Source organism: Otolemur garnettii, unplaced genomic scaffold, assembly GCF_000181295.1.
Source record: "Otolemur garnettii isolate 467f Iridium unplaced genomic scaffold, OtoGar3 scaffold00080, whole genome shotgun sequence".
Classification (NCBI taxonomy): domain Eukaryota; kingdom Metazoa; phylum Chordata; class Mammalia; order Primates; family Galagidae; genus Otolemur; species Otolemur garnettii.
This window is the reverse complement of record NW_003852475.1, coordinates 3,496,200-3,509,477: the sequence shown is the minus strand read 5'-3', so window position 1 is coordinate 3,509,477 and position 13,278 is coordinate 3,496,200. Positions and strand designations below refer to the sequence as shown.

Here is a 13,278-nt window from a genome sequence, read left to right as displayed (position 1 = left end):
TTTTTTTTTTACCATTGTGGTAAAAAACAGATAATGTAAAATTTACCATCTTAACTATTTCAGCTGTATAGTATAGTAATTTTAACTGTGTGCACCTTGTTATGCAACAGCTTTCTACAAGTTTCTCATTTTACAAAACCAAAACTCTATACCCACTGAACAGCTCCTCCGCTTTTCCTCCTTCCTTCTCTCTATACCGTCCTTCCTTAGATTTCATCTAGTCTCCTGATTAAAATCATCTATTCAGTATTTTGCTTTAGGATACTTTCAGCTTCCCCTCTCCCTCCCTACCTTCCTTCACTTTTGCACATTGAGATTTTCTGATTGTGTCCCTTCTGTTTGTAGAGTCCTTAGTTAGAATACACCTCATCCCTTAAATTCTCAACCTTCCTTGCTTACCAGATGCCCTTTCATCTTCACCTATCTTGAAACTATGTTATGATATGTTTATTGTTTGGTTATTTTCTCAGGTATTTTTCCTCAGATGGTTTGCTTGAATGGTATAATGTTGATTTTGTTGTCATGTCATCCCTTACAAATAAGGGGTATCTCAGCTGGATGATGATGCGTGACCTCTGCTTTCCTTTTAAGCAGTTTAGATCCTCTCCCATTGTGTTTTAGTTTCTAGTGCTGATGTTATGTCCAATGCCAGTTCTATTTTTTTCCCTTTATAGGTAGTTCTTTCTGTCTGGATACTTACAAGATTTTTTCTTTATCTTTAATATAAATGTATTTTATAAAATATATGAGCAGATATTTATCTTTTCTTTTCATTCCATCCTGAAATTTGGTTTCCATTTCAGTTATCCTCCAGAGGTAATTCTGCAACCAAGAGAAAATTTCCTTTGTTATTTACTTAATTGTTACCTTTCATCCTTATGGTGCATTTTCTCCCCGCGAACACCTGTTTTCTACATATTAGGACTTGAGGGCCTATCTTTCAGTCTTTTTTTTTTTTTTCTTTACTTCCACTATTTCCATTTATTCAGCTTTCTGTTCTGTGCTTTGAGATAATCCTTGTGCTATATCTTCAGCCATCGATAATCATCTTTAAAAAAAATCCATCTACTCTTTTTGGTTTGAAAATTATAGTTTTAAGCTTTAGGAATTCTGTATGCTTCTGGAATCAATTTACTTAAGTGCTCTTGCAATTGTGGAGGAACGCAGAATTTCTTTCTTTTCTAGTCCTCTTTAATCAAATATGTACTCTGGTTATTCACTCATTGTCCCTTTTCAAATGTTGAGGCCTCTTACATGGTCAGTTATTTTCTCTGATGGCTCATTAGAAATAAGGCCTGGTTACTGAACTATCCTTAACAATAAGAATCCCAGAGGTTAGAATAGGCCTAGTACCTAAATTTTATTCTATTTTATTTTTATTTATTTATTTGAGACAGAGTCTCAAGCAGTTGTCCTAGGTAGAGTGCCATGGTGTCATAGCTCACAACAACTTCCAACTCTTGGGCTCAAGCGATACTCTTGCCTTAGTTTTTCTATTTTAGTACAGATGAGGTCTTACTTTTTGTTCAGGCTAGTCTCAAACCCGGGAGCTTAAGCAATCCACACGCCTTGGCCACCCAGAGTGCTAGGATTACAGGCATGAGCCACTGCACCCAGCCTAGTACCTAAATTTTAGGGACCATCTCACTGGAGATACCTAAAGGAAGCCTAATTCACAGAAGCTGTTCATTTTAGGAAGTTAAGCAACTTGGAGTTGGGCATAGAGAGGAATAAGCCATAACCAAGTGGTCATGTTTCAAACAACCCACATCTGCTCATTCTAATGCCATTTATGTAATAATGACTCTCAAATTCATTACATCTCATTCCCTAACATTCCATTAACTCACATATTTAGTGGCCTTATCAGCAATCTGACTTGAATATCTAATATCACAGCAGTTGATTGTCATCCATAGGTATTCCTCTCTCAATCTTTCCTGTATCAGTGAATGGTGTCACCATTATTATTATTATTATTTTTTTTCTGAGACAGAATCTCACTCTGTTGCCCAGACTAGAGTGCCATGGAGTCAGCCTAACTCACAGCAACCTCAAACTGCTGGGTTCAGGTGATCTTCCTGACTCAGCCTGCCAAGTAGCTGGGACTATTGGTGCCCACCACAACTTCTGACTATTTTTTTGTTTTCTATTTTTAGTAGGGACGGTGGAGGGTGGAGGGATCTGCCTCTTGTTAAGGCTGGTCTTGAACTCCTGAGCTCAAGTGATCCTCCTGCTTTAGCCTCTGCACCTGGCCCATCACCACCATTTTTCACATTTAGCTTTTGAAGGCAATACTTTAAGAGTCATTCTTGACTTTTTTATATGTACCTTTTATATCTACATCCAAATTGACCAGCAAATACTACTGGCTCTACTTTAAACATATTCCGTGGCCAGCCAGGGTGACTCATGCCTGTAATCTTAGCACTCTGGGAAGCAGAGGCGGGAAGATCTCTTGAGCTCAGGAATCTGAGATCAGGCTGAGCAAGAGCAAGACCCCATCTCTACTAAATATAGAAAAATTAGCTGGGCATTATAGTGGGTGTCTGTAGTCTCCTTACTAGGTAGGCCAAGGCAGGAGGATTGCTTGAACCTAGGAGTTTGAGGTTGCTGTGAGCTAGGCTGAGGCAATGGCACTCTAGTTTGGGCAACAGAGTGAGACTCTGGTCTCAAAAGAAAAGTGTTCCTAAATTGACTACTTCTCACTACCTCGACCTCTCCCACTCATCTGTACATCATTGCTTCTCTTCTGGTCTACTGCAGTGACCTCCTAATGCTTGCGGTGGCTTTCTATAGTTTATTCTCTATAAGCTAGAGTCATCTTTTTAAAACGTAAAGCATTGCTTATTCTCAAAGGATTTTAAGAAAATCTAAACTTCATGCCATTGCTATCACTTCCCCTTGCTCTTTCTTAGCTATCTCATAACCATCTTGCCTCAGGGATGTTGTGTTTACTGATCATTTGGTTGAAGATATCCTTCCTCCACATTCCTCATTAAATGTGAAATCTGTTGAAAACTAAAATATAATTAATTGGGAGATTTTTAAAATAGTTTCACTTTTGCTAAAAATTTAGTTTCTATTTCCTTCATTTCTAATATATTTTGAAAATATATGTTTTCCAGTATGCTTTGCATAGTTAAAGCACCATGAAAAATAGGAACACTTTCTCAAATTGCTATTTTTTAGTAAAACTTTATTTATCTATTACTATTGATATATTTCCCTTAGAATGTATATAAAGAGTATCATAGTTCATGTAACAAAAGCTTCCATTTCAATAAGAAAACATTATGGACATACGTAAGAACATGTCACTTAAATGTATCAAATTGTTTAGTGATAATAAAATGCTATTTTACCACTATGTTGAAATTGCCTTCTCAGAGAGGCAACCACCTAACCATTCTGTAAAATAGTTCCTTCCTCCCCCTGCATTCCCTATTCTACCATTCAGCCTTACTCTATTTTAGTTAATAGCACTTATCACCATTGGAATCACATATTTATTATCTTCGTCCAGTTAGTAACTTTGTATTTTTCCTTTTTCTTTCTGCTTCTTTTTTCTTCCTTTTTTTTTTTTTTTAAATAAATACTGGACTTCTACATAAAGAAAGGACATTTTAATTTACTGTTACATACTCAGCACCTAGAGCAGTGCCAGTTACCTAGTAGACGCTCAATACATTATATCCACTTCTGGGTGGGTGCAGTGGCTCACGCCTGTAATCTCAGCACTCTGGGATGACAGGTGGGTGGATTCCTTGGGCTCGGGGTTTGAGACCAGCCTGAGCAAGAATGAGACCTTATCTCTACTAAAAATGAACTAAGGTGAGAGGATCACTTGAGCCCAAGAGTTCAAGGTTGCTGTGAGCTATGATGTCATGTTACTCTACCTAGGGTGACGGAATAAGACTATCTCAAAAAGAAAAAAAGAAAGAAATCTTACAAAATTGTATAATGTCAAGAACATTGTGAATAAAGGAAGAATAAAATAGAAATAGAGACTTCGTTCCATACCAATTTTTATTTTTTTTATTCCACTCCTTTTTTGGTTTGCCTAGAAATCTGTTAAGAGATGGTTTTTCCTCTATGATATACTTGCTGTTTCAGAGGGACCCTGATGATGCCTGCTGGCTTTCTCTTGGTCTGTGATTTTTCTTCCACTTAGGACCTGAGTTTATGCCCCTATTCTCAATTTTCAAACCTATAGAATGTACTTCCACAGGTTAATTAGAAAAAATAGAGATGAGAAAGCTTAGCAAAATAATAAAAATCAAAACTCAGCTTGAAAATAGGCATAGCATATTAGTTATATGTTAGCTTATGCTAGTATGTGGTTACCACTTACTTTGTTGCACTTTAAGGCAACATTCTTCTGATATCTAGGGAAGACCAATCTTCTTAAGATTAAAGGATGAGGACGGAAGTTATTGGTATAATCACTCACATTTTTGAAGGGTCATTCTAGCTGTCTTCCTGCTTAGGCCGTGGGAAGCTGAAGCTCTACAACTCCCACATAGCCATACGCCTTTAGAAGCTGGAGAATAGTATAAAATCAGCACTGGCCCATATTCTCATGCACACTTCTAAATACCCCTCTCTGGCTTAGTGCTTTAGCATTTATAAACTATTTTGTGGCAAGCTACTTAATCTAAACTTTTTAAATGGTTGACTTTGATAATTAAGAAATTAATTTGGCTTGGTGCCTGTGGCTCAAGTGGCTAAGGCACCAGCCACATACACCTAAGGTGGCGGGTTTGAATCCAGCCCGGGCCCGCCAAACAACAATGATGGCTGCAACCAAAATAGCCAGGCGTTGTGGAGGGCACCTGTGGCCCCAGCTACTTGGGAGGTGGAGGCAGGAGACTTGCTTGAGCCCAGGAGTTGGAGGTTGCTGTGAGCTGTGATGCTACAGCACTCTACCCAGGGGGGCAGCTTGAGGCTCTGTCTCAAAAAAATATATATATACATATTTTTTATGTATATAAAAATATATAAAATAAAAATAAAGAAAAGAAATAAAAATAAAGAAATAAAGAAAAGAAATAAAAAAAATAATATTTTTTATATATAAAAAATATGTAAAATAAAAATAAAAAAAGAAATTAATTTGGTTTTGTTTTTATTTTTTCCAGGTGTATGGTGGCCGATGAAGTAAGTGTTTTCATGGGTTTTATGTCTTTTATAAAATTATGAAACTGGTTTTTAGTATCTATTATTTTCCATGTACTCTCTGTCTTTTCTTTATGAGTATATTTTTATATATGGAGAGGGGTGAGTGGATGTTCAGGGAGAGGGAAAGAGAATGAGGACAGGTGGACAAGTGTGTATCTCTATGTGTGTTTGCAAGACATATTTCTGGAACATGTGTTAATATTAACATTAGTGATCCAAAATTTTATATTGTTGCTTAGTATCCAAGAGTGCTCTTTGAAATACAGTCCCCCCAAAAGCTGAACTCTTTTTTTTAACCTGTCATAATACTACCTACTTAAAAGCTAAACTTTTAAGATTTTGCTCTAAAGGATATCATTAATTGTTCTCTAGGTGTATGAAACATAGTAGTAAAATGGCATTTTATTATCACTAAACAATTTGATACATTTAAGTGACATGTTCTCATATATATCAATAATCATGTTTTCTTATTGAAATGGAAGCTTTTGTTACATGAACTATGATACTGTTTATATATATTCTCAGGGAAATATATCAATAGTAAGAGATCAATAAAATTTTACTAAAAATTAGCAATTTGAGAAAGCGTTCCTGGTTTTCATGATGCTTTAAGTATGCAAAGCATACTGGAAAATATATATTTTCAAAATATATTAGAAATGAAGGAAATAGAAACTAAATTTTTAGCAAAAGTGAAACCATTTTTAGAAATCTCCCAATTAATTATCTTTTAGTTTTAGTTACATTCAGACTCCCACCAGCGGTTTTTGTCCACAGTCTCTTCTTTAAAAAAAAAAAAATGAATAGTGTATTACATGAATGCTATTCAAAAATGTTGATGTAGGGTTTCTCAGTTCATGCTGTTTTGTCATTACCTAAGTTTTTAGTTTGGACTGTTGATTCAGCAGGTGTTTATTTAGGTAGAGGTTACAATTAGAAACATAGTCATTGCCTGTGAAGAACTTTAGCAATATCATTGGAAAAACAAGATATAGACATTTAGAAAACAATGCTGATTTATCCTTTAGAACAGGATGGGTTCTACAAGGCTCTTCATAAATTAATTAATTTGTGAGTCCAAAAGGACCAAAAGAGGTTTATGATTTTATCCCTGAGTATGTTTTCACCAGATGGAAATATGAATTTATTCTTCAAAATGAAGTATAATTTCCCTTTACATATCTATGTGTAGAAATTATATGTGATATATGTCTATGTATGTGTATAAAATTTTTTCCAAAACAGACCTATTTTATGTCTACAAAAAATATAAAAGGTAACCCCATCTTTTATGACCTCCATAAGTCAGTCTTGGGGGGAAAGTCTTAGCAGACATGCAATACACCATTTGTACCTTTGTCCTCATTTTGATGTTGTAGACTCAGTTTGAATGGGCTTTAAATCCATGGACTCATCCATGGATTGAGATAAATATTTGATCAGCACCTTAACCCTTTAAAACTCTTCTGTTATCCAAAAATGTCTATCTTTGCAATTAACAAGTACACAAAGTCCACAATGAACCCTTAGCCACCAAATGTCTCTTCATTATTCTAATCTCTCATTAATTACAATTAATTGCACTTTTCACATGTTGAATAATTTATCATCTTATTTCAAAACCATTCTTATTTTTTATTTAAAAAATTCTAAAGGCTTGGTGCCTGTAGCTCAAGCGGCTAAGGCGCCAGCCACATACACCAGGGCTGGCAGGTTCGAATCCAGCCCGGGCCCGACAAACAACAATGACAACTACAACCAAATAGCTGGGTGTTGTGGCGGGCACCTGTAGTTCTAGCTACTTGGGAGGCTGAGGCAAGAGAATCGCTTAAGCTCAGGAGTTGGAAGTTGCTATGAGCTGTGAAGCCACGGCACTACCCAAGGTGACAGCTGGGTAGGCTGTCTTAAAAAATAAATAACTAAATAAATAAAGGCTCTGTCTTAAAAAATAAATAACTAACTAAATAAAATAAAAATATTTAAAGATTTAATATTTCCTTAATACTTAAAAAAAACTTCTACTTTTGTGTTTGTCATAGTGACTTCTGTCTTTTCACCATCAATTTTTTTTTTTTAAACAGAATCTCATTTTGTCACCTTCAGTAGAGTACCTCAGCGTAAACTGTTAGGTGCAAGCGATCCTCTTGTCTCATCCTCCCAAGTAGCTGAGACTCTGACAGGCGAGGCACCTGCCACAACGCCTGGTTATTTTTAGAGACAGAGTCTTCCTGAGACTGGTGTCCAATTCCTGAGCTCGGGCAATCCACCGTCTGGGCCTTCCAAAGTGCTAGGATTATAGGTGTGAGTCACTGCGCCTGGCCCATCAGCATTTTGAAAACTCATTCTTTGGGGTTAGGTGACTGTTTTTCAGTGTTTAATGTGTTGGCCCCATACACCAAGGCTGGTGGGTTTGAACCCAGCCCGGGACTGCTAACAACAGTGACAACTGCAACAAAAAAATAGCCAGGCGTGTGACAGGCGCCTTTAGTCCCAGTTACTTAGGAGGCTCAGGCAAAAGAATCTCTTAAGCCCCGGAGTTTGAGGTTGTTGTGAGCTGTGACTCCACAGCATCTACCGAGGGCAACTTAGTGAGACTCTGACTCAAAACTTTTTTTTTTTGAGACAGAACTTCAAGCCGTCACCCATGGGTAGAGTGCCCTACGTCATAGCTTACAGCAACCTCCAATTCCTGGCCTTAAGCTTTTCTCTTGCCTTAGCCTCCCAAGTGGCTGGGACTACAGGTGTCTGCCACAGGCCCCTGCCATTTTTTGGTTGTAGTTGTCATTGCTGTTTAGCAGGCCTACGCTGGGTTTGAACCCGCCAGCTTTGATGTATGTGGCTAGTGCCTTAGCTGCTTGAGCTATAGGCACCAAGCCAGAAAACTCATTCTTTTATACCTATTTCACTTGACAAGATTTATGATATTAAACCCTTTTAATAATGTCAATTAAAAAAAATAGTCCTCAGCTTTACACATCAATGCAAAAAAACAGGCAATGGAAATAAATAGAATGACATCCAGGTCTAAGATCACAGCTCACAACCACTCGTTCTGTTTAGTAGTAGAGTTGAAGTGCCATTTTTATGGAATCTTACAGAGCTAGTGTGGATGAAAGTTAGTAAATTGAAAATGCTGAAGTAAAATGAACTTGTATGTATATAAATTATGTGAACTCTGGTTTGACCTTCATTCTATTTCCTAATACTGTGCTTTTCTTCCTCTTATCACAAAATAGTAGTGAAGTCAGAGAAGGAAGTACAATTTATAATTTGAAGGTCAGCCACTTTTTGATTTTTAAATTACAAGATATATTTTGATGTGATGGCTGTTTGACTCATCAAATAGCTAAAAGCCTTAGGAGAGCAATTTTACGTCTGTGTTATTGAACCTACTTTTTAAAAACTACTTGAATACCCACTTGGAGTATTGTGTAATTTAGCTGTCTGCTGTGATGTTTTCTCCCTAGCTTTAGAAACAAATATCTTTCTTCACTGATATCATTGTCCCTTTTTAATTATTTTCCACTGTTTTTCTAATTATGCAGTCTTTGTAGAACTACATAACCCATCTACTATAAGATAGTCATTAACTTAAAATTGCAATGTTGATTTAAGTTCTGCTTAATTTTGTTTAATTGTGTGATTATTGTATATTTAAATATAGAGCTATATTTCAGATAACAAACGAAGCTGCAACTTTTAATGAATTGGACTTTGCAAACCTAGATTAAACAGTTTTAATTCTTTTTTTCTTGCTCTTGGTTTAACACAATTAAGCATTATTTCAACGGCTGTGTAGTAAATATACAGAAACATTTGTGAACTTGTATTCCATAAAAAATGGAATTCATACTACTGTGCAGTTATAATGTTAGTTATTACTTAAGAAGATGAGGTTAATACTCTGAATTTACATGAATAGCCTAATTTTGTGTCATAATGTATACAATTCTGTCAGTACATGGATTCTGTCTTTTTTCTAGAATCTGTTAATCATAAGTCAGAAAATTCCTACTTTCCTCCCATGTAACACTTTTCATTACTCTTCTACATTAGCCCTGCTGTGCCCCACCCCACACACATATAAAGCTTTTTTAGTTTACTCCCTTTTATTTGAAAAAAAAAAATTGGTGGGGAGGATGGCACACCAAATAAAGGATTACTTGCCTTTCAAAAGCAAAGGTAACCATTTGTCAGGGCTGAGATGATCTCTTGGCTTGGCTTACTTGATGGCTATTTGTAACGTATTAGTAGGTAAATCTTTGGAACTGAGGCCTTATAGTCACTATTATGGACTCTTTTGTTTGGGTGCTGGTACTTCTCTAGAAGAGGAGTTTGGAGAGAAGAGGCTATAGGGCCTGTTCAATGCTAATAAAAGTATTTCTGTTAGCTAAAGTGAATTTTGAAAAATCTTTGTAGTTTCTGTGTAGGTAGAAATCTTCAGGTGTCTAGAAACACTGAAGAACTCCTTGGAGGGCTATTTCTGCAGAGAATACCTTAAAATTGAGGTGATGATATATATAGACTGCCAACACCAATTTTTTAGGTTTGAGGACTAAGAAATTAAACTAGACATGAAGAAGTTTAGTTTTCTTTTTATTTGTATAAACTTATCCTATTAGCAAAGTGAGCTAAGATTAGAATTTTTATCTCATTTTCTTCTAAATTCCCTAGTTTTCTTTTACCATGTCCTAGTGGAATGTAGCATTCTCTTCTTTGAATGCTTACTGTTTCCAATTCATGACTCTTCTTCATTGTCAGTCCATGTTTGCTGAATAAATGAATAAATGAATGAACTGACTAACTGGGTAATAACTCTCACTTGTCAGGTTCTATTCTAATGCTTTACATGTATTTATTTAATCTTCAGACCAACCCTGTGAGGTCATATTTATTATTGTTATGCTCATCTTACAGATGGGAAAGCTGAGGCACAGAGAAGTTCATTAAATTGCCTAAGATCGTGTAGCTAGACCATACGAGGACCTAATATTGACCTGAAGTAATTTAGCTCCCAAGTCTATTAATTACTTTTATGTACAGACACCCCAGGTACCAAACTTTAGATTTTTGAAATAGGACTACTGATGACAGAAGGATTTAGAAGACACAGTGCTAAAAGGAATGAGACTGTAATGTTAGAGTAAAGACGATAGCAATTTTGTGTTGGTGTATAACCTGCCTGCTTCCTTTCTTATTTCTAAGGCCAGCTTTATTATTTTTTTAAATGTTCTTTTCTTTCTTAAAAAACAAATTTTTAATTTTAGAGCCGTTTGAGATTTCCAGAATTATTACAAAGATACTGCGGATTATTCTTGTGTACATTCCATGTAGTTTTTAGTTTCCCATGTCTTAGATTGTATGGTACATTTGTCTTGATTAATGAGTTATCAACTGTTATTAACTGAAAACCATGGTTTATTCATATTTTCTCATTTTTTCTCTAATATCTTTTTTTTTTTGATTCTAGGATTCCACATTATATTTGGTAGTAATGTCTCTTTAAACTTCTCTTGGTTGTGACAGTTTCTTAGACTTTCCTTATTTTTGAATTCCTCTACAGTTTTAAGAATTAGTGGTTAGGTGTTGTAGAATATTCCTTAATTAGCATTTATCTGATGTTTTCTTGATGATCGGACTTGAGTAGTATGCGTTTGGGAGGAAGTCCGTGGAGGTAAAGTGCCATTGTCATCACATCATATTAAAGGTGCATACTATGACTTATCACTGTTAACACTGACCACCTGTCTTAAGGCAGTGTTTGTCACAAATCTTCATTATAAAATTGCTCTTTGTTTTTCTTCCCTTTCCATACTGGATTTTTTTGAAGAAAGTAACTATATGCAGCCTACACTTAAGGAATGGGAAATTATATTTTGATTCCTTAAAAGAGGAATAAATACATAAACTGTTTGGAATTCATTCATCTATTAATCATATATTTATGTCAATATGGATTAATGGATAGTTATTTTGTACTTTGAGTTGTAAGTCATTACTACTTTCTTTATCTTGTTGCTCGAATTGTTCCACTTTGACCATTGGGGAGCTCTTTCATTTGACTCCTATGTCCCTTTGACACACTCCATTCATTGTAGAATTTTTTTTTGGTAGAATTTGTTTTTGTTTTGTTTTGTTTTGTTTTTGTAATCATTGTAGAATTTGTTTTTGTTTTGTAAGCATTTTCTTACTTTCCGGCACTACAGGATGCTCCAGGTTCATCTTTTTTTCTTTTTCTTTTTTTAGGGGGTGGGGTGGGTGGGGTAGAGTGTGGCATCATAGCTCACAGTAACCTCAAACTCTTGGGCTCTAGCAATCCTCTTGTCTCAGTCTCTCCAGTAGCTTGGACTACAGGCACCTGCCACCACGCCTGGCTAGTTATTCTATTTTTAGTGGAGATGAGTCTCACTTTGCTCAGGCTAGTCTCGAACTCCTGAACTGAAGCTGTCCTCCCTCCTGGCCCCCCCAGAGTGCTAGGATTTCAGGCATGAGCCATCCGCCTGGCCTCCAGGTGTATCTTGTTTATTTCTTGCACCAGTCTAGAATTAGCCATTTCTCCAAGAGACTTTGATTCATTTTATTAAAAAATGATACTGGCATGAGGGTGTGGGTGCTAGGTGTGTTCGTTTCTACTGTTATCATTCTTTCTAGGTCCTATTGATACTGGAATTTCATCTTGTCTCCTGGCTGGCTTGCCAAATCTGATACCAGAGTTTTAGGTTCTTAGTCTCCGTGATTTGAAGGGTAAATCCGCGGACCACAGATCAGTAGTAAGACAGAATTTATTTACAGGAAAAGAATACAAACACTAAAGTTTCTGGTCGGGAGAGAAAACCCAGGAGAGAAAGGCTCTCTCCGTTTTTTTCTCTTGGTCTCTCTCCGTTTAGTGGTATATATAGGTGCATTGGTTCTTTCTATATGAGGCCAGGAAATGAATGGACACAGTCCCTTCTGCTGGGGCAAGGTAAATGAATGCATTAATGAATGGACACAGTCTCTTCCGCTGGGGCAAGGTGAATGAATATACTAATGGATGGACACAGTCTATTTACAGAATTGAGGCCTAGGAAACTTACATGAAATTGACCTAGGCATAGGAAATGGGGGTTCCATATTTAGTCATAAGTATAAAGGGAAGGAGACACCAAGGTGCCAGTGTCTCCCCAGCAGTTGTCCTGTTCTTTTGGCCACTGGAGCCTCTAGTGGGGGAGGGAGACTCCCCCTCCTTGCCTACGCTCCAGTCTGCTTGTTTGTTTGCTGGCTGCCACCAAGGCGGAGACAGCAGGTCCTCCAGGCCAGCTTGGCTGAGCTGGCTGGGGCGCCACCTCTCCTGTATCACTATCAGCTGAAAGAGCAAGGAAATAACTATATATACATCCATATATAAGTATCTCTGTACTTAAGCTAAAAATTAGTTTATACTGATGTTTCCAACTCTAATTCATTACCTTTTGAATTATTCAGTTTTCCTTCCCCTTGCTTATCTGAAACCTCCCACTCAAACAGTAAGAATCCTGGCTCCAGGATTTCCTCCAGCCCAAACCTCTGGCAACCACTGTTTTGTTTAATGATTGTATATTTTTGCCTTTCTATAATGTCATATAATTAGAATCATATATCATGAAGCTTTTTCAAACTGGTTTGTTTGTTTGTTTTTAGAGACAGAGTCTCACTTTGTTGCCCTCGGTAGAGTGCCATGGCATTAAAGCTCCCAGCAACCTCCAGCTCTTGGGCTTGGGTGATTCTCTTGCCTCAGCCTCCCGAGTAGCTGTGACTACAGGCACCCACCACAAGACCTGGCTATTTGCTTGTTGCAGTTAGGCCGGGGCCAAGTTTGAACCCACCACCCTCGGTATATGGGGCCAGCGCCCCACTCACTGAGCCATAGGCACTGCCGTCAAACTGGTTTTATTCACTTAATGATATACATTTACAATTCATCCATGTCTTTTTGTAGCTTGATAGCTTTTTCTTTTTATCATTGAATAATACTCCATGATATGGATGTACTACAATCTCTTTTTCTAATCTCTAAAATGAAGGAACATCTTTGATTGCTCTAATTTTTCTTTCTTTTTTTTTTTTTTTTTTTTT

General features: G+C 36.8%; 1 protein-coding gene across 1 annotated transcript in view; it reads left to right on the top strand.

The window, feature by feature from the left end:
- Nucleotides 1-13,278, top strand: part of ZRANB3 (zinc finger RANBP2-type containing 3) — a 287,380-nt gene that overhangs the window by 113,080 nt on the left and 161,022 nt on the right. The window contains exon 3 of the mRNA XM_003794377.2: nucleotides 5,142-5,160. Within this exon, the coding sequence (XP_003794425.1) occupies nucleotides 5,142-5,160 (19 nt within the window). The remainder of the gene's footprint in view (nucleotides 1-5,141; nucleotides 5,161-13,278) is intronic.